The sequence below is a fragment of the Rhodnius prolixus genome, unplaced genomic scaffold, assembly GCF_049639745.1.
Source record: "Rhodnius prolixus isolate KJV_2025 unplaced genomic scaffold, Rpr scaffold_9, whole genome shotgun sequence".
NCBI lineage: Eukaryota > Metazoa > Arthropoda > Insecta > Hemiptera > Reduviidae > Rhodnius > Rhodnius prolixus.
Genome location: NW_027411604.1, coordinates 2,905,522 through 2,926,311, shown reverse-complemented (window position 1 = coordinate 2,926,311; position 20,790 = coordinate 2,905,522). Strand labels below are relative to the sequence as shown.

General features: G+C 31.0%; 4 protein-coding genes across 7 annotated transcripts in view; 1 reads left to right on the top strand and 3 right to left on the bottom strand.

Moving 5' to 3' along the window:
- The window catches only part of mTerf3 (mitochondrial transcription termination factor 3), a 91,168-nt gene extending 82,864 nt beyond the window's left edge, over positions 1-8,304 (bottom strand). The window contains exons 1-7 of one of the 2 annotated variants that reach the window (XM_074127890.1): positions 7,829-8,303; positions 7,568-7,750; positions 7,364-7,487; positions 6,537-6,627; positions 5,950-6,100; positions 5,169-5,218; positions 521-580 (exon numbers count right to left, since the gene is read on the bottom strand). In XM_074127890.1, coding sequence (XP_073983991.1) covers positions 570-580; positions 5,169-5,218; positions 5,950-6,100; positions 6,537-6,627; positions 7,364-7,487; positions 7,568-7,750; positions 7,829-8,187 — 969 coding nt within the window. In that variant the 5' untranslated portion in view covers positions 8,188-8,303 and the 3' untranslated portion in view covers positions 521-569. Of the gene's footprint in view, positions 1-520; positions 581-4,054; positions 4,434-5,168; positions 5,219-5,949; positions 6,101-6,536; positions 6,628-7,363; positions 7,488-7,567; positions 7,751-7,828 lie in introns of those variants that run through there. The other variant, XM_074127889.1, reaches the window with a different exon arrangement.
- A 439-nt stretch (positions 8,305-8,743) lies between these two features.
- On the top strand, positions 8,744-13,856 carry 128up (GTP-binding protein 128up). Of its 3 annotated transcripts, none has more exons than XR_012458384.1 (9): positions 8,744-9,027; positions 9,131-9,296; positions 9,457-9,587; positions 9,983-10,222; positions 10,306-10,474; positions 10,557-10,686; positions 10,820-10,942; positions 11,572-11,732; positions 13,601-13,856. XR_012458384.1 is itself a non-coding variant. In XM_074127888.1 (8 exons), exons 1-8 carry the CDS (start codon positions 8,986-8,988, stop codon positions 11,672-11,674), a joined length of 1,104 nt encoding a protein of 367 aa, XP_073983989.1. In that variant the 5' UTR covers positions 8,744-8,985; the 3' UTR covers positions 11,675-13,856. The 3 variants fall into 3 exon arrangements, 1 of the variants encoding a protein (XP_073983989.1); XR_012458385.1 differs by having other exon boundaries at positions 13,587-13,856; XM_074127888.1 differs by having other exon boundaries at positions 11,572-13,856.
- Positions 13,857-14,009: 153 nt separating this feature from the next.
- LOC141454433 (uncharacterized) lies at positions 14,010-17,170 on the bottom strand. The gene is made up of 4 exons (XM_074128657.1): positions 17,155-17,170; positions 15,911-16,011; positions 14,613-14,841; positions 14,010-14,540 (listed from the first exon to the last, which is right to left on the bottom strand). The coding sequence occupies exons 1-4, from the start codon at positions 17,168-17,170 to the stop codon at positions 14,326-14,328; spliced, it is 561 nt and encodes a 186-aa protein (XP_073984758.1). The 3' UTR covers positions 14,010-14,325.
- Positions 17,132-19,899, bottom strand: LOC141454081 (COMM domain-containing protein 2). The gene is made up of 5 exons (XM_074127892.1): positions 19,740-19,899; positions 19,580-19,657; positions 19,403-19,485; positions 19,134-19,307; positions 17,132-17,645 (listed from the first exon to the last, which is right to left on the bottom strand). Exons 1-5 carry the CDS (start codon positions 19,801-19,803, stop codon positions 17,445-17,447), a joined length of 600 nt encoding a protein of 199 aa, XP_073983993.1. The 5' UTR covers positions 19,804-19,899; the 3' UTR covers positions 17,132-17,444.
- Between the last annotated feature and the right edge of the window lie 891 nt (positions 19,900-20,790).

The window sequence follows — 20,790 nt, the reverse complement described above, 5'->3', positions numbered from 1 at the left end:
AAAGCAATTCATCACAAAGTATAAAAATGATGTCTAATTAATATAGAATTAAATATAGATATAATGTATATGCAAAAAATTACTAACTGCAACTTAGTTAAGATTCACTTAAATCAACAGAATTCATTGAATGAAAACTTACCAAGAAAAACGAAGTGGATGTTGCATTAACAGATGATGACAGAAAAAAGTAACTATAGAATAATTTTCACTCAACTCAAAAGTTAAATTAGCACGATTAATTACCAAATAATATAAAATGAACTGTATTTAACAAAAGAATACAACATTTAACTTAAAAGAGTGCTAGGTATGCAATTGAACGGTAGTACCAACTCAAAATTGTTAAGCATTTTATACGAATTACACGTAAGTATATAAAATGAATTTAACTAATTGCCCAAAATCATTATTCAGTATTTGCTTTTTTTAATTTATTCAGTATTATTTAATTTGTTCATGCATTTAACTGCTATAGATTTTCTTTGTTAAACATATTCTGATTAATATGGGTACTCACCAAGAAATACGAAGTGGATGTTGCAAAATCGGATTATTACAGACTGCAGTTAAGTTATACCTGCAAAACAAAATTTTCAATTACTTAAAAAATTATATTACACCAATTAATTATTTATTAATTTAACAGGAAACTTTTTTAATGTAAATGAATGGAACCCACTATTCTAGTTTTGAAGTTAACTGATTTCAAAGTAGAAATGCATTTTTAACTAATAAACTTAAATTAATCATTAGAATTACATTCATTACTGTCACTTAATGAATTACAACAAAAACAACTTAGTATTTTCTTTAATTTACCACATTAAATTTACTTGCCAAGAAATACGAAGTGAATGCAGCAATGCGTGGTGTGATAGACTGAAGTTTTAAGTAGAACCTCCTTAGTAATGTACGATTAGTTAAAAAATATTAAGTTAATCTTATTGTTCTTAAAAAAAATAAAATAAATTTCGTCGTAAATAACTATAAATTTATTACTTTTTTAATAAATACTTATTTGGTTTAACTTTGGAAACGCTCATCTGATACTAGCGCTGCATGGTGGCTGTATTTGTAAGTTTTTTGGCTAAGCTACGGATAAAAACCCATTAATTATTTTATTTTATTTTAAAAATCATTTAACGCATAACACAATTAATAATATAAATAATTTAAAATTACTGAGGACTCTTAATTATTGAATTTATTTTTGTTATATTATACGTTAACATACTTAAGGAATCTGCCACGTAATAGGAAAAGGTTGAAAATTAGTATTAAACCAGAAAATAAAATAACACCTTTTTTTTTCAAGATTAACTACGGAACATACTTAACATAATGTTCAATCGTCTACGCTACTGACCAGTAAACATTTACTCAGTCTTACGACTTGTATTAACACATTTAAGGGAATATTTGATATTGCAGCGGATTTCACGAAATTAAAAAAAAACACATTATAAAAGTGTTACTTTTTTGTTTTAATTATGAAGCTGTAACTAATCAAAGTTTTCAAGATATATCAGATTCAATCTAAATAATAATAACTTGAGTTAAAATTGATTACTTGCGAAAAGTGGAACCCCCCATTACACTTACTACGAATCATTTCACTTACTAGTCATTACTACGAATTTCAGGCAAATAACTAAGTTTAAATGATGAATTGTTCAATAACTAAAAGCTACTCTTTTCTAAAATTCTTGCGTCAAATTCTGCAACGGTGAAACAAAAAAAAATTTTTGACAATATGAGTCCTAGGTTACAAAATAATACATCCCACGCCATCTATTGAGTTTTTAGAGAAAACAAAAAATTAAACTGAGTTTTAAGTTTGGTTTACAGATCCATCTGTATTATCAAATTATTATAAAAGATAAAATACAAATAAGTGAATTGCTATTATCAATCAGTAAGTAACCAAATTTGAAAGCCCAACAGTTAATCGACGATTTTGTTCTGTTTCTGGTGGTTGTTGTTTTGGAGCAGCGTGAATTATTTTCATTATTACGCAAGGAATAAGATTTTTGGAGGTTCTTTCACCACTTGTCTGTATATGAATATCTTGATATTAGGGAAAAATTCAAAACTGATTCAAATTATAGAAACGAAACATAACACTAATGGATATAACCTGAAATTTAAAGTTACATTTATATTTCTGTTGTTGTTTAGTTGTTATCTAATGACGAATTAATGATTACTATTATTAGTAAACGCTAAAGATAAATACACTTGTCATGAAATAAAAAACACTTGGGACAAATTTGTAGAGAATTTGGCTATTAACCAAAATCTCCATGCATCTCAAAAGATTTATTTTGACTACTTTCAGATGCACTCCATGTACTGACGAGAGTATTGTTTTTTATCGTGCACGAATATTATTATTATGACCTTTATTTAACTAAATACAATTTTACAAATGTAACAAGAACAAAAGGTATACAGCATGGCAAATGCCGTCTGCTGGAGTTGCTGCTTATAGAAAACAAAAAATTAATAAATTCAGATAAATGAATGACAAAGATATTTATGTCAATATTATTGATACATTAATAAGAACGGAGAAAGAACGAGAGAGAGAAAACAAAACAAACAAACAGTAAACAATTACAAAATGAAAAATAAAAGATACTCTGAGAACAAGAATAAAAAGTAAGTTGTTCAAAAAGGTTACCAATTCTTCTCTGGAAAAATAAACTAAACATACATATATACCATATATAAAAGTAATTGAGGTGCTTTAGTCTACAGTCCTAGGCCTTCAGGCAGAGATTGCGAATCAGAAATAATCACATTAAAGTTACCTAGAAGAATTACATTTGTATTCGATATTCCAGATAAAAAATTAGATAAACAGAAGAAATCATCTTGCCATTTCGAAGGATTTAAATGTACTAAAACTATTAACATATCAAAATTTTGCTTACTGAAAGATATTACCACTCTTTTATTGACTCTTACAAAACCTTTTTCTAAGATATTAGAACGTATACATCCCCCCATTAGCACGCCTAGATTTAAATGATTTAATTGCAGGTATCCCCATTAATTTATAATTTTTGAAAGATTGTGAAAAGTAACTGAAACTATCCTTTAAAAGATAAGATTTAAATAAACAAAATACGTGATGACTGGTGGGAGAATTCATAAAATAAGAGTCGGCTACTTTACCTTTTAAGCCTGCAACATTATAAGATAATATTACTGTAATTACTAAAAGTAGATTTGAAGTTTGTTGAAGAATTCCAACATGTAGACCTATCTCAGGATGATCGCACAATCGGAATAATCCGGTGGATTATAAATGTTATGAGGATAATGATCCGGTGGAGGATCAAGTGCAGTGGTGGTAGGTTGTTGCCTGAAGTAATCCCTAGGAAGGCTATTCTTAGTTACAGCAGAAATAAAACCGCTAAGATCCAGGCCAGTAATTTCACGTAATCTTTGAAGACCATCCTGATTTTTATAGCACAGACCAATCATTTGACACCATGTGAAAAGATGACCCTCTACAATTAAGTTATCGCTTCTCAGAGATACGTTAAGAGTTTTGCTAAGTCTAGACAACTCCTTACGTACTAACAAGAGTTTCATTCTTTTCTTTCTGGTCGTCGTGCACGAATATGTAAAATATGTATGTGTAAATGGGATAAAAAGCTAATGTTTGTGGATACGATAAACCTGAAAAAGTTTCGATTCTTTTAATTGACTGAAGATATTTATTATCGTTAACGTTAAAAACAGTATGTTTAATTCTATAAAGCACTTCCACCAATCCAATCACGCTTCACAATAACGTCGTCTAAGTTTACATCTGTTAATATCCGTATTTTCGGTGGGGGTCTTGAACTTTATCTCAAGATTAATAATTTAATTAAGCTCCTTTTGAAATTCCACCAAATATAAATGTTATAACAAGGACAGAATCGAAATCATGTAAATACACATCAAGCCAATGAATATACACTTCTAAATTAAGTCGAAAGGAATGTGCACTGCAATTAAAATAAGTAATCTGTAGGAATAAGAAAGGATGGTAGGGTCTTTTCCTATTTATTTATTAAAACAAAAAATAACAAATACAAAATACAGATATAGTTGGCAATTATTATTGTCTCACTTTGTACCAATTTCCTTAAAATCTGATGGTCTTCAAATCAGAGTTCGACTGCACTAGAACTGTATCTCACAATAATTTCAAGTATTACAAATTTGCAATGATCTTCCCTTAACATTTTCACAAAATTCTGAATCCATAACTTCAACAAGTCTTTTTAAAGGAGATGCAACCAGGCAGATGGAAATCATCACATCTGAGCCAACAGGTAGCTAAAACTGATCATAAATCAAGTGTTTTTCTTCATTACCTTTTTGTCTAGGTGTCCAAGAGACTTGGGACGTCTTCAAGATTTTTTGGGAACCTAGGAAAAGAGAGGAAGGGGTAAAAAAAAAGGCAAGGAAGTTCCTTGATCAGCAAATCTATGAAGCCTACTGATTAATTTTGAAAGTAACTGCTATAAATTTGTCTAAAACTTTAGAACTAGCCAGACAAAAACGATTTAGAATAAAGTAAATCTAATGCTGAAAGACTTACTGACAAAACAGGTGGGTTAATAAACAGGTGGGTCGATAAAACTAAAGGATTGGCATAGCAGGCAATAAAGTTTTTAACAATTTAAGTGACAAAGGTAAGCTATAAAGATGACAATTAATGGAGAGCTATGAAGTAGAGTTGTGGAGAAAATGATTTAACATAAATATGATAAGAAAAAAATATGAAGTGGTAATTTTCATATATTCGATTCCAGTAGCAACGTATCCGTTCATAGGTTGAACTTTAAGCCGTGAATGCAAATAAGTAATATGGCAAAAGCATAGAAACAAAACAAGAACAACCAGAGCCTTTGAAAAAGAGACCAACTAAAGAGGATTTGGTAAAAAGATTTGAATACCACGGAGAAAGTTATTTCAGAAATAGTAAAGCTTTGGTCGGCTCCACGACATTATAAAGAGCTCTTTGAAAGTTTTGTGAAGACACTGTCTCAAAAAATCAGAGCTTAAAAGCACTAAAATTGTACCTCACAATGATTTTAAGTAAGTATTATAAATTTGCACTGATGTACCAGCAACTTTTTCACAAAATTCTGAATCTGTACCTTCAACAAGCCTTTTTAAAGAGATGTAACCAGGCAGGTGACAGTCATATCTGGAAATTAAAAAAAAATAATACATTATTAGTAAGGACACTGGGTGCACACAAAAAAATAGATTAAAAATGTAATGAGGAAACAAAATTGTCATATTTTTTCAAACCTTATTATCGCTAATAACCTGTGGGCTGTGTTTATTTCAAATTAGGATTTCTCAGTCTGGTAAAACTTTCATTTTGTTTTCAATGGTAGTGGTTAACGAAATTTTAGTGATTATTAGAAAACAGAGATGTTCTGTACACGAAGTAAACAGGGAAATGTGTAAAACTGATGGAAAAGATATGTTAAATAAAAGATCTGCTTAACTTTGGTTTAAAAAATGTAAGAATTTTCTTTGCCAGATTGGATAGACAAGGTTCAGGTAAAATGCCTTCTAAGGAAATGGGGAAAACCAGTCTTTCCACAAACGTTTTGTGCCACTTGCATGACTGCAACAAGCGAAAGTATATGTTACTTCAATAATTTTGTTGCAGAAAGCTGACCCAATCTACAAGAAACTGATACATCCACAATATTACTTATGAAAAAAATGAGCGAGTCGACCAGTGGGGGTTACCAAGGGAGGATATAGGGATTAAAAATCCCCCCAAAATACATAAAACAATAAAATGATTATGGTTAAACACCGTCTATCCACAACTTTTACAATTATGGAATAAATCGACTTGTTTCTTGTTGGCAAATCTTATTCTAACTTGAATTGTTTTCAATTAAATTATTAACTTACTGATTTTTCTTTAACAAAACTAGAAAATCATGCCTATGTCTCAATTTCTCCAATCTTGCTACTACGGCAGACGATTGTGTTACGATTTGTTCATGTGGAATTTTCATAGTGTTCAATATGAAATCTAAACGTTGTTGCACAGCAAGTCTATCTGTAAAATTAACAAGAATAGAATAGATAAATTTACAACATTTGTAACAAAAAGTCTGGTATGAACCCTAGCTCGACTTACTCTTATTAAAATTCTCAATGTTGTAACTCACAATCTTTCTTCAAACTCCGAAGGTTTAAATCATATTTAAGTCTTACCACTTTAGAATGAATCTAGCCATCCTCTTCCTTACAGAAAAAAACAAGTTAATTCTTATAGTGGCGTACTCTGTTTGGCACCTAAGCTAAATAAGCTAAATTTGAAATCACTGAGACGCACCAAGAAAGAAATATTTGTAAAAACCACTTTTTTTCGAACTCAGGGACCTCTCAAAACGGTTATATCCGATGAAAACTCTAAATTTAAAATCCCGAAACTAAAACAATATCTACTCATAAGTAAAACAAAAAAGAAAAATAAGAAAGGAGATACTTACTCAACGTAAAAATTTTAGGTTTCTGAAGCAGTAGCTGTTTTGATTCAACTTTTGAAAAACCCATTTCTTCTTTAACGGTAAATTTAATTTCCTAGAGAGACAGAAAAAATAGAATTTAATCGCATAGTTTAAAGTATTATAAAGTACTCATTACCGCATATTTGATCAAAGAAATCTAAAAGATCGATAAAGTATTTTCATTAACAACACATTTTTCAAGTTTTACCTTCAATTAATTAATTTTATCTTGGTAACGAAAGTTGCGATGTATTGCATCTATGATCAAGAACAATAATAATAATAATAAAAACAGCATCTTAAAAGACACTTTAGAAAATTTCACTTTTGTTCAGAACGAATGTGATACCTCAAAACAACCTCATAGCTTCCTAATATATGGAACCTAGGTTACACTAACTACTGAAAAAAGTGCGGACCTTTAAATCGATTGCCTTAAGTGCAGTAAGTGCGGAAAAAATCGAAGTAAATAAAATAAAATAGGAAAAAATATACAAGAAGTCAACTGTACTTTCACTAAGTTGATAGGTTTTAATAAAATGCTTAAAGATGTGAAACGTGTTACAAAACATCACGAATTCCTTACTGTGTTGACCAATTTCGTGATAAATCAGGTACCAGATTCTCTTATAAGCCGATATTGACAAGCCCTGTAGATTTCTCAACAAATACTGCTCTCTTCTTTCATTTCCTTTAGGTTTATAGACTTAGGATGCTTACTTTCAAATTTTGGGCCAAAATTGGTTCTTTTGTATGATTTATACTTCTGTTTTTTAACATACGGTCAAGAACCTACATAACATACTTACCTCAACATGTTGTAAGCTATAGGTGATCAATTTTGGCATCTTAATAGCAACATGACGTACTTCATCGCCGGACAATGAGAATTGATTTTGAAAAAATCCAAGTCTATGATCAATATCTTTAGTGCTAGAAAATAAACCATAATATTCTCTAAAATATAAGTGTTAATCAAATTAGTTGCGTTACATTAGTAAAAAGCAAAGTACCTGTAAGAAATCCATTTTGGATTTTTAGAAAGGATTCTCACGATATCACTTGAAAGAAACTTTTTAGATTCTAAATAATTTAACCTCACAACTAGATCATCTAAATCTTCTTTCAAAATATGTGGATTAACCGTAAAGAAATGTCCATATTCGACTGGTGGTACGCCGACATCATGCAAAAATCTGTTAAGGAACCAATCATTTTGTAACTAATATTTAAAATCCTTGGTAAAAGGAAAAAGATATTTGAATTTCACTTACTGTATATACTTTTTTACATCTCTTTCAAAATCCAATCTTAGAATAAATTCAGCTAAACCTTTCTTTTCAATTTTATGTAAATTTACACCTAGTTTTACTAACTGTTGAATCGTGTGAGATTTATTAGCATAAGCAGCAATATTGAATGTTGGTAGAAGGTTTGATGCATAGTGTGAAACATCTTCCTCACAAACCGCTAAAGGATCGTCTTCTTTTTCACTTTGAAGATTGGTTTTCTTTGAAACTGGCACTAAACTCTTATGACTTGTACAGTAATTAGCAAAAGGAGATTTTAAACATAATTCAAATTGTTTTATAAAACGTTTGATACTGTAAGTTCTTATTAATTTACTAGTCATTCTAGTACACTTGGTATCTATTGTATAACATTTTTAAGACTGGAACTCTGTGTAACAGCTTATTTACCTTCCTAAATAAATGATACATTTTATATTCAGTTAATAGCAAACGTTCATGCTTAGTGAGTTAGACATACCAATGCGATCTAGCGGGAGAACTGAAAACTAATCATTACTTAGTAGTTACCATTCTTGCCAAAAGAGCGCTCTTAACTGCAGATTTTGATACTTTTCTAAGTCGGAATTGTCCACATATTTACATATATCCCTGCAATTTAAAATGTCATTGATTGTATTTACTTTTCTTTTATTCTTTAATAATGTGGGTTTTAGCCATTACGCAGTACACAATATACAATTGCATTAATAATAATAATAAAATATAAAAGGCAAATATTTAAATTATATGAAATAATTTCAGGTGAAAGCTAAGCTTAATGCTTAATGCAAGTTGACAAAAGTTTATGGGATTTGAAACAAATCGTTCTACCATTGGATTCGTTCTAGTCCATTCAAATAGCCCATCACCACCAATTCATAACATACACATTCTATTTATGTAATAGTACAACAGTAGTTGCTTGGTTGGCCGAGTGGAGTGCATCTGTTTTTGACTAGGTCGAGAGGACACCTTTTTACAAGTGCCATGTACTGAATTCTTGTTGAGGTTAAGCCATGCTTCATGGTTTGGCTAATATAAATAGCTTTGTAATTTTCGTAATTATTGTTCTTTAATCTTTGTTTTCCAAGTAGTTTCATATTGTTTATTCACGTGAAAGCCTTTATTTGCTTTAAAAAATGGCCACGATCGTCGAGAAAATTGCAGCCATCGAGGCTGAGGTATGGAACGTTTTTAACTGCTTGATTTTATAAGAATTCGTTTTAAGAAGCTCATCTATTTACATTCAATTTTTGGATTAAACATATTTTTCTATTTATATAGATGGCTAGAACCCAGAAGAACAAAGCCACAGCCGGTCATTTGGGACTTTTGAAAGCTCGGTTAGCCAAGTTGAGAAGGGAATTAATTACACCAAAAGGCGGCGGTGGTGGCCCTGGCGAAGGTTTTGATGTTGCAAAAACCGGTGATGCTCGTATTGGCTTTGTTGGTAAATATTTACTGAAAATAAAGTTATTTAAAGCATGATTTGTATCTGAAGCCTTTATTATAAAATGCACGTTTAGAAAACTTCTCTAGATTTAATTTCATCATTTGTCGTAAGTAATTTTTCACTTGATACGATAAGAAAACATTATTTTGTTGTTAAGGTTTTCCTTCGGTTGGGAAATCCACACTTTTGACCACGTTGGCAGGTGTATATTCTGAAGTGGCTGCTTACGAATTTACTACATTAACAACGGTACCAGGGTGTATTAAATATAAAGGAGCAAAAATTCAGGTAGGGTTTAGAAATTTTCTTGGATTTTAAATCGTTTAAGAACTAGGACAACATAAATTAGAGTTATACCTAATTTTTAAGAAGCTGAAAAATAATTTTGTTTGTTCGGTTCCTATCAGATAGATTTTTTCGAGTAAATTCTTTCAAAAATAGCTCCCCAAACCCTCCAAAAAATAGAAAAATCTGAAAAAATTAGGTAAATTACGTATTTTTCGAAGTATAAGCCATATATTCCCAGTTGCAAGAATTATAAGTTAGATCTGAATTAGACGAGCTCATTACTTTGTATCCGTTATTTTAGAAATTAACTTTGGCAATATATTTTCTATACTAGTGTTAATGAAATAGTTTTAGTTTTAAAAATAGAGAATCTAATACATCTTTTGTTTTTCAAGTTATTAGATTTACCGGGTATAATTGAAGGAGCAAAAGATGGTAAAGGTCGAGGTCGCCAAGTAATAGCGGTTGCTCGAACATGCTCTTTGATTTTCATCGTCCTGGATGTACTGAAACCTCTACAGCACAAACGCCTAATCGAACATGAACTTGAAGGTTTTGGACTTCGATTGAACAAGGAACCTCCAAATATTGTTTTTAGAAAAAAGGATAAAGGCGGAGTGAATCTACAAGTTATGGTATGATGTAGTTATCTGCTACTAAGAATTTTTATTTATTCATTTATTGTTTTAAATATTATGATTCACATTTTATCGATTAGGTACCTCAAACAGAGCTCGATCTTGACACAGTTAAAAGTATACTCGCTGAATATCGTATTCACAACGCTGATATAACATTAAGGTACGATGCTACGAGTGATGACTTGATAGATGTTATTGAAGGAAATCGAATCTATATCCCATGTATATACCTACTTAATAAAATAGGTCTGTTAATTTTGTTTTGCATTTACTTAATTTACTTATTTTTAAAGTTTTAAATTTAAATTTTATCTATGCTGTGTTTCAGATCAAATTAGTATTGAAGAATTAGATATTATTTATAAAATTCCCCACTGTGTTCCAATATCGGCACATCACAAATGGAATTTTGATGATCTTTTAGAAAGAATGTGGGAATATCTGAAATTAACTAGGATGTAAGAGATTTTAAATATAACTTGAACTGTAGCCTTTTCTTTCTTTTTTTCTAATTAGGAAATAAGAAAAGCTCCGTGAAATAATAATACAAATTTAAGGTGTGCAATATTTCACAATTTTTTAAATTTTCAGATATACTAAGCCAAAAGGACAACTCCCGGATTACAATGCTCCAGTTGTATTACATTCAGAGAGAAGATCTGTTGAAGATTTTTGTAATAAATTGCATAGAACGATTGCTAAAGAATTTAAATAGTAAGTTCATAAAAATATCATTATTTATACTTGCAGATTCCATTTAAAAAAGAAAAAAAAGCTGTACACTGAGAAGAACCCTTCCGAATTATTTAGTATCGATTGTTATATATTAATGAGTGGTGAAGAAAGAGGTTTATGAGTGTGTTGGAAGGTCATAAGTGTAGATTACGAAAAGAATGGGCCCAGTTGCTGATGCAGTAGTATCGGTTAGAAGGGTAAGACATGAGGTTACTTACAGTTGTCAGTGTGAGGACGAACAGTTTTGAGTACCCACAATAAGCCCGGATGCCATACCCGATTGAGTGCGAAACTAAACTAAATAGAGAACTCCCCAAAGTTCCACGCCTTAAAGGTTATCCAGTAAAGTTTAAACGACCCTTTTTTTTGTACGAAGGTGGAAGTTCTGGCCCCAAGTCGACCTTATAGTGCTCACATATCGTACAGTTTATTGGGTACAACATGCAGTACGAAACAGTCGAGTTTACCTGCAGTATGTTGCAGCCAAAAAAATTAGTTTCCCATGTTTTGCTGATTTCATATCTCTTATCTTTAATTATTAAAATAAATGCATAAGATTAGGAAATTTTTAATCTGTTATGTTACTCAAAAGCATTTTTTTTTTTCAGCGCTCTTGTTTGGGGTTCATCGGTAAAACATCAACCGCAAAAAGTTGGCAAAGATCATGTATTGAATGATGAGGACGTTGTGCAGATCGTGAAGAAAGTCTAGAAATAAGCGTGATCGTAAGGAGTTTGCAAGAGAAAGAAGACATGGAAAAGAAAATTACGTAAGTTAAAACAAAATCAACTGTATGTTATTGCAATTTGTCTTATTGTTTTTCATAACTCAATTTTATAATTGATGAAAATACAAACTATATATTGTATTTCCAGATGAATACGGTTCAATGAAGTATTAGTTATTAGTTTAGTACTGCGATGCAAAGGTTTTCTATTTCATTTCACAAATAAAGTCACGCGAGAATTATTGATTATAAGTACTGTAGACATTTTAAGTTATGAATGACCACTAAGATTAATTGGTTACGCTCGAATGAAATCTGAAGATTGTGAAGTATCTGTATCATCGGGTATTCACTGTAATGTCAGAAGTTCTGTTAATATGATGTGTTAACATAACAGCTCAAAATCTTCAATTCTTACATCCAATTTCTTTCATTCGTCAAAAGTCTGGCTGGGCGAAAATGTTTTACGATGTTTCTGATCTTTTAATGTGCTCTTAAAGCATTATTGCGATTTTCTTCCTTATTATTTAGCAACATAACTTGAAAATTGAATCTTATTCAATTTCTTATCTTTTGTTTTCATCCTTCTGGGCTTGAAACGTAGACTAGGGGTTTACAAACGAGGTACCTGGTTACCTAATTTCAGCTGACCCCGGGAAGGTCTGAGATCAGGGCTAAATTATCAACTCCTAGACGGAGTGTAATCGATCCCTAAATAAGGGACGCGGGAAAACAGAAACAAGCAGTGGTTAACCTAAATGCGAGTGATTTAGACGCAGGTTTATCCATTGGTGAAACTGTCCCGTAGCCGGCAATTTGAGTGCAATCTCTACGATGTTTTGTTAAAAGCATAACTCAATTCAGACTAATCTCAAGGCCAGAAGTTAAAAGATAAATATGTTGAATGTGTTTGAATTTTCAAGGTATGTTGCTTTACATCATTTTAAGTGTAAGTGATGGGTTTTTATGTTCTTCATGTTAATTGCTGAAATTTAGAAGGTTACGGTGTTTCGATTATCGGAATGGCCGCCTGGCCAGAACTTGCGGCTTGAGTTTCGATATATTAAGACTTGGTACTTTGGTTTGACTGCTTGTGTGTTCTTAGTTGCGTATCTAGCTTCTAGACAAGAGTAACAACATTTACATATGAGCTCGGTGTAGATTATAACGTTGATATGGGTGCTTGGCTGGCTGATGTGAATGTTTGGAAGTCCATTTTCGTGAACGTAAATTTCTGGTCATTGTGGACTAAATAGACATCCTTTCTTAAGATCTTCTTCCATTTCCCATCGTACAATTTGTAAGTCTGAGAAGGATACAACATTCATAATCTTTTATGGTGTATTGTAAGTTTCGAATAGTTTCAAGGGAGGTTCTGCAGTCTTCCAACTTTGAACGCATCCTGTAAGAAATACTGTATGCGTTGTTATTCTTTCCTAATAAAAGTTAAAAGTTAAATGAACTTATCGCTGAAACGTCTCCGAACTCGCACTGTTTTTCTCACACTGACAAATAACTGTAAATTTATTTTACTGACGAGTAAACTCATGAATCTGTAATAAATGTTTGCAAAACCCTTGAGTTTATCAAATAAATTATCTTTTTTTAAATAAAGGTATAAAGAAACTTTTTGTTGACGCAATCTTCAGTATCAGCAAATTTTGAAGATCTACGAGCAAATAGGGAAGGCTTAGATAGTTTTCTTTAATTCTAAGTGTACAATTTGAATGTAATAATTGTTTAGTAGGATATTGTCCGGTTTAAAGAAACATGTGAAGGCTGAAAAACGATGAAATTCGACAGGAAATTATAAGTTTAGAAAAGCAGAACTAAGCAAAGTATTCAGTTATTTACTTAGGTAGCATTTACAAAGTATTTTTTTCTAATATTATAAAGTGTTTCTGTTTCAGTTATAAATTCCTAATCTTTTAGGATGTGATATTAAAATAAAAATTAAAAGATTTCCCCCGAGGATCAGTATCAGTAAAGGAGATTTTGGGGTCGATGATGTTGTTCTGTCTCCCGGCTTTTATAGATTTTCTTCTGAAGTTTAATTATTTTTATTTTTGTACAAATAAATTATGATATCATTAAACTGCGCCGTAAATATCTATTTTAAAAATTTGTAAATATTAAGAATATACGTTATTATTTTTAAGAATATAATTCACTTTTTATTTCCCCTTTTATGAGGACCTAACTACAGTTTTGGTAAGTAAGTTATTTGTACTGTTTCACTCTAATTGACTCTTTAATTGAGATTTTACTGTCTCAGTATTGGTTCGCTATATCGTTTACAATGCCATGAGTGGTCTGTGCTTGCTTGTAAGCATTCTTGACCCAGGAGATAGTCAATAGATCCGTTCGGGTCCACACTAAACGCATCTGTCTCCTCCCGTCACTTATTCTATCCTAAACTTATCCTACAATTAATTGTAGTAACTAACTTATCAAAAGCGAAGTAAGTCTAAGCAAAGGTAGCTAAACTTAGAGAAAATCAACTTTCAGTGTTATTTAAAAAAAATATTATAATTTTGTCAGTATTATTGAAAAAACATTTCTCTTACAAAAACAAATCAAGTACAAAAATAATATTTGTCACAAAAATACAAATGGAAACAGTTTTCTTCTTTACCTAACATTTACTCCAAGTGATTATCTTTGTAGTTGATGGTTCATAACCATTCTCTAAGAGTATTGATGATAGACGCACTCGTAAGGCTGGAGTAAGCGAGGTTTCTCTTGTAACACCGGCCGTCCAAAGATGTACCAAATTACCACGATGCCAGCCACAGTGGGCAACCATCAGACATCCCATTTCATAACCAAACACAGTGGCCATAAGTTCAGCTGTACAAAGAAGAAAATGCCCACAATTTTCCAACAATCTTTACTAAATACATTTCTTATCACAAAATATACCTCCCAGTGGTGTTCGTACAGCCCAACGACCAAAATCTAGTACAGTCACTGACAATTCTAGTGTGCCAATTGGCTCGTTAGCTTTATTCGGCGTGTACATATCCCAGACTTGTTTCATGTGTGTAGCATTTATAAGTGCTACTTCACCGGTTACGCAAACCTCACTTTCTTCTAGATCTTCAGTAGCTGCGTCTAGAACTAGTACACTTAAATGCCAGCGACCTGAAAGCTGATTCAAATAAAACTATAATGATGTCACTCTTAAGAAAATCAATGACGAATTAAAGCCTAAAGTTTAGACATTTAGATTGTGTCCTTCCTAGAATATGTATAGTTAGATTATATTAATTGGACAAAAAGTATAATCACTATTTTTGTTGAATGGAAGTATTGCATCAGTACAGACCTTTTGACTTTGATTTTTCAGAGTAATTATTCGTCTTAAAGTCCCTTGAATCCGAAAAAGTGCTTTTAAAAATTGGGCTACATACAAACAGATTTCTCTTGAGTCTGTTAGCTTAAGTCAAAGGAGAAAAATAGTTAAAAGTTCAAATTTAAAACTCGGATTAGTTGCTGCTACTACTAATACTATTAATATTTCAGCATTGTCTAAAGTAATTAAAAAAAAAGGTTTTATTAGAGCTTGGGACATAAGGTATGTTGAACTTATCACAATGTTTCGAAACAAAGGTCTAAAGTTTTTTTTTTTGAATTCTGAGGTCAGTGAGTGAATTTCATGTACACTTCCAACAAGTGAACAAGATAAATTGAGTCTATCTTTTTAGTTTAAATTATAGATTTCAAAAACTTTGTACGAGATTTCTGAATGTAAATGAAATTTTTATTTTAACCAAAGAAAAACTTATGCGCGTTTTGGTTTTCTTTGTTTTATTTTTTTTGAAGAAAAAACCGATCTTATTTGTTGTTCCTAAGTTAGTGGAGTAAATAAGGTAAGAAATAAGCGATTTAAACTTGGCAAAAATTTTATAGATGGAGCTAATGCTTTTAACTAAAACATTAATTTTAAATACTTGGACAGAAAACCCCGGCTTTTCCAAATAAAAAATCATTAAGTGACCAAACTCTAATTTCACATATTTTGTTTAGTACGTAAAGGAAACACGATAATGAACGTCATCTTTTGAGAACGAATCAGATCTTTTTTTTAAAAAAGAAAAAAACAAATTTACGCAAAACAAAAGTCAAAATAATGTTTATAATCTGCCCCCCCACAAAACGCTAAATTTTGCACAAAAAAACGTATAGTTTAGAAAATATGCATATAAAAATAAAATTACCTCTTCAATACCAATACTGGCGTTAGGATGTAAATTTGGACATGGCTTAAGTTCCTCAGCCTCATATTTATAACATAAACTATGACCTATTAAAGAAATACCTAAAAATATTTTATAGAACATTATTTATATTGAATACATGTAAATAACTAAAGATAGAAACTTGCGACTCTAAGACAGTAATAAATGTCAGTCGAAGTGAATTCAAAAATATCTGACTCTTTTCCGGGGCGTATACGACCTCTTATCGTCGGAAGGATGTTGCCCATCATTTTGTCCCAATTTAAATTGACTGTAAGATAGCCATTTTTTAGTTCATTTTTTTTTTTTTTAAGAAGATTGTAATATAGTTATCAAAGATTCAAAGATAATTAAGTACGACTCAAAATATTGTAGATACTTTTTAACATCTAAGAGACCGATCATTGATAATTTTTGATTTATAGTGTTATCCGCTTATTATTACTTTGTTTATCTATCAACTGCTGATCCTTCTATTTACAAATGCCCCATCTAATGAATAAAAACTATTTGTGAATAATTATTCTGTGTATCTTAAGTAAGATCCGAAATTCCAAAATAAGTTCCAAAAAGAAGCATCCTCAAAACTAACACCGAATTCGAGATGGGTAATACTCGCTCCGTATCCCAATTTCATTGATGTAACAATATCTTCATTTCCTCATTGAACAGTTACTCTCCCATTACCAAATTCTTCGCCTAACTCAAAAAACCTCTACAGGCAAAAGGGTAGACTTATACACCAGTATTGGATTGAAGCTCGTCACATTATAAGTTCCTTGGTGATGGTTAAACGTTTGTCTTTTGCACAGTCTGAAGTATGGAATGTGAAATAGATCTGATCATCCATCCGCCTTTGTAAGAGTTTAGATCCTTATTAGCTGCACAGGCTACACGTTATAACTTAAGATTGTTGTTCTTTCTAATCTTCTAGAACTTCATAGATAGGCTTTCTTAACTTCTTCATTCCTGTACAGAACTAGATAACAATAGGACCACGGGAAATATAAACCAGGAAAAAGGAGTCGCAAGATCGAAATAATCAACAGTGAGTGCAGTCATTGTCGAAACATGCTAAAGGAAAAAGTTTCCTTTTCATCACAGCATCGCTTATGTTGCACTGCTTTAGTTGCCTCAACTAAATCGTCGCCTGGAAGTGATGGGCCATCCCCTTCCTTAAGCGCAACGAGTTAAAAAAAAATTTGTGAAAATACTTTATTTACATAGTATTATGTGCATTATTTACTAATTTTATACAAAATAGTTTATAAAAAGACAAAAAAAAAAAAGATTTGTACCTTCGTATAAATTTCACTCCAATATTAAGACAATCACCGGCTAAACTATAGTCAGTTATATAATCATACTATGGCTCATAATTTTTGTTTAAACTTGTATAACATTCTTGTAAAATAACATCAAATAAATATCATTACACAAAACAGAATTGCAATAATCTTTTTCTTTCCAATTCCACATTCTCTGTATAAATTTATTATTTTTTAAAATTCCATTAACTAGTTTTAAATCTTCTATAAATTCTAGTAGAATGATTATTTGTGGCGTTACTCAAAGCAGTTTCAAGGACTTGTGTAATATGTACAAGATTTGCTGGATCTGTTTGTAAAAGTATATTATCTGGAGTATTATTATCTAATTTAAGATTCAACAATATTTTAGGTGTCATCTGTACAGGAAGTGCTCTTGAACCCAACTGTAAAAAAAAAAAAAGAAAAAAGAAACTATAAATGAACTTAAAAGTTTGTAAAAAGCAAAAGCTACTTCAAAGCTAGTCCACATCTACATACTTAATCTCATCTTTGAAACTAATGAAGATGTATAAAACAATTTCAGAAGTTCGTTATTATGTATGAAGGAAGGAATACGCACATCTTTAACAAAAAAATCAAATCTTTGCGAACCATAATCTTCGAAAACTATACTTCCTTTAAACTGAAGTTTTGCCCAGCTCACTATTTCAATTATAAGAACAATACATACATGGATAAAACAAAAATTGGAGCACTTGAAACATTGGACAAAATTATAATTTACTTTAGTAGAAATATAAAAAGAAAATCTTCATTTAATGGACACTTCTGAACTGATCTTTCATATTAAAATTCCAAATCTTCCAGTAGATATATAGAATATTACAGTTTATCTTAAAAAATATTGCATTTCAATCACCGAAGTCTATTACAACATACAAACATTTGGTTGCTCTTCGCTATCAGTCAGTTTTTGTGGCAATGTTCTCTTTCGAAGTAAGTTCAAAATGAAATTTCTACATTCACTTACTTGCTAGCTAGCAGTGCACAAGTTAATTATTGCAGAAAAACCACTTGTTTAAAGATAGTTTTTCAAGAGATTAAAACGAATTGGCTACTTATGTAAAGTGATGTACTTTTCCTAAAAAAAATGAACCGGGTTTTTCCTTCAACGTAAACCTAATTATTTTACAGCTTGATACGATACCTGGGATTACAGAACTTCATATTTCTACAATCAAGGGAAATTAGTACAGGAACGAAGTAAAAAGTGGACTTACAAATGAGCAACATGTGTTGAACACAACTTATCAACCTAATAACGAAAGCTAGAGTTAATCAAAGTAGATTCTAATAGCCCAACTCAAGAATAGAAAGTAAACTTAAAATCATTTAAGAAAAATTAGCTATCACTCAATCTGAAATTAAATTTAACCTGTTTTTAGAATATAACAATGCAGCAGATATAAATAATTCCTCTGGAAGTATGAACACAGCAAAAAATGTTTGTGGGAAGCAACAAATTGATCGAATTATTTAAGACCCGAATATAGCAGTACGTTAGCCAAAATGAAAAATGACATTACACTTATCAATTTTGATGAAAATTCAATGTATTCAAATGCAAAAGAATAATCAATAGTACGATGTACAAAAATTCAAAGCCACTAATAACCATAAATACCACTAATTATGATTTAGAAACTATTGGTATTAAATGCTTAATAATAACGTACGTAAACATTTCTCTAGTTCGAAACCAATATGTTAGGGCACAAATAAGAAACTTACATCGTACACAGGTTTATCATTCTTACGAGCAAATGTAGTTGCTTTTCAAAGTGGCCAGATACTCTTTCAACATTCTTGTATGCGAAGATTGTACACATGTGTGGACTAACCATGAGAATGTGCTAGGATTCAAGACAAACCTGTGCTTGGGTCCTCCATTCTAAATCCTTAAACATTGGCAAATGTACGGAAGCTGCCAATAGTACATTATTTATGTCAGCCTGTTTGGCTGTATAGAATGAACAAATAGTTTCTGCTTGTTTTTGATTGAAATCCAATACTGCAAGACTATTTTTCAGTTTAGGCAATGATATCTTCAAGAAGACAACAAAATAATTAATGCCTTATTTATGTAGAGATATACAAATAAAAGTTTGTTCAGATTCTCTGAAGAAAATGTAGAACTTACTTTATGTTTACAAGCTTCTAATAATAGGTTAACAAGTGCTTCGACTACATGTTGTAAATCTTGAGGTGATATATCCAATTTCTCTATAAAAAAAACAAACCTTTTTTTAAAAATTGAACACAGATGAGTAAAATCTGTTGTTATCACGTAATGCAACAAAACTTCAAAAACACTTACGAGCTGTTGTAGTATACAATTTGGCATTAACTCCTTTGGCAATGTAATCCCATGCTAGCCTACAGAAATCTTGTACAACTAAATATTAAGAAATATAAGTAGTATCCATCAGAACAGTAATACATTTTTTTAAAATAATTTTCAACCAAAAAAAGATTACCATTTTCATTTTGTTTCGCTAAAAAACTAAGATGTAATCTATTATTATCACTTAACTTCAACATTTTAAACCACGATTTACACAATAAGGATGCAACATCGGACTACAAACTCAGCCAGGTTAGAAATTAGATAACAGTCCTTTAAACTATGTCAGCTGGAGTTCTCAAGGATCCCATTTTGGCTCAATTTTTGAATATTAAACCAAACATATTGGGGAAGAGATTGTAAAATTGTTCACACAATTGAAATATGTATCTATTAATTGAAAAAAATAATAATAAATGAAATATTTAATTATAGTGGAGCGATTTTACACTTATATTTTTCCCATACTTTTTTGAGAGGCCCTCCAAAATAGATGTGACGAGAATGAAAATGAAGTTTCAGCAGGGGCTCAAATTAGAAACCCAATTATTAGAAGTTTAAGTAGCAGTGCTAAGACTAAATTTGTACGGCAAGGGCTAAAAACCAAAATTCACTTCAATCTAAACAGTTCAAGTGTGGCTCTCGTGAATTTAAGCAAAATATACTTGGCGTTTTTTTGATATTGACAAACGTCTGGGCAACGATCGTGGGCAGTAGGGAGAGTGCTAATGTTTAAAGTAAATAACTTTATAAACAAAGGGAAGAAACTTACTGGCCAACTTCAGTAATAATTGTTTTACTAGTATTAATGCCAAGTTTTCGACCTAGAAACTAAGCCACCTTCAGGGCTGTGGAACTTATTTACAGAAATAGATTACAATTACAATATTGATTGGTGTTATATAAATAGTTCACAACAATTAAAAACCTTACACTAAAAATTGTATCTTATTCTTACAAATAAGAAGCAGTCATAATTGTTGTGAACTATTTTTTAATATCACCAAACAATGTACACTGTAATCTGTTGCTATAAAACATATGTTCTACAGCCTTGAAGATGACTTAGTTTCTAGGTCGAAAACTTGGCATTAATACCAATAAAAAAAAAAATAAATTATCACTGAAATTGGCAATAGTCTTTTTTTATCTTAGATAAAAAAATAAAAATAATGAAGAGAAAT

What these genes read in the sequence shown, in the direction of transcription:
- 128up (XM_074127888.1), top strand. Translation starts at nt 8,986, where the DNA reads ATGGCCACGATCGTCGAGAAAATTGCAGCCATCGAGGCTGAG. An exon ending in TGCTCGTATTGGCTTTGTTG is followed by an intron (nt 9,297 to 9,456) that starts GTAAATATTTAC and finishes TTTGTTGTTAAG; the next exon opens with GTTTTCCTTCGGTTGGGAAA. An exon ending in GAGTGAATCTACAAGTTATG is followed by an intron (nt 10,223 to 10,305) that starts GTATGATGTAGT and finishes TTTATCGATTAG; the next exon opens with GTACCTCAAACAGAGCTCGA.
- LOC141454433 (XM_074128657.1), bottom strand. An exon ending in CCAGTATTGGTATTGAAGAG is followed by an intron (nt 14,842 to 15,910) that starts GTAATTTTATTT and finishes TATTTGAATCAG; the next exon opens with CTTTCAGGTCGCTGGCATTT. An exon ending in TGTACGAACACCACTGGGAG is followed by an intron (nt 14,541 to 14,612) that starts GTATATTTTGTG and finishes TTCTTTGTACAG; the next exon opens with CTGAACTTATGGCCACTGTG.
- LOC141454081 (XM_074127892.1), bottom strand. Translation starts at nt 19,803, where the DNA reads ATGTTGAAGTTAAGTGATAATAATAGATTACATCTTAGTTTTTTAGCG. An exon ending in AGCGAAACAAAATGAAAATG is followed by an intron (nt 19,658 to 19,739) that starts GTAATCTTTTTT and finishes CTTAATATTTAG; the next exon opens with TTGTACAAGATTTCTGTAGG. An exon ending in ATTGTATACTACAACAGCTC is followed by an intron (nt 19,486 to 19,579) that starts GTAAGTGTTTTT and finishes TTTTTTTTATAG; the next exon opens with AGAAATTGGATATATCACCT.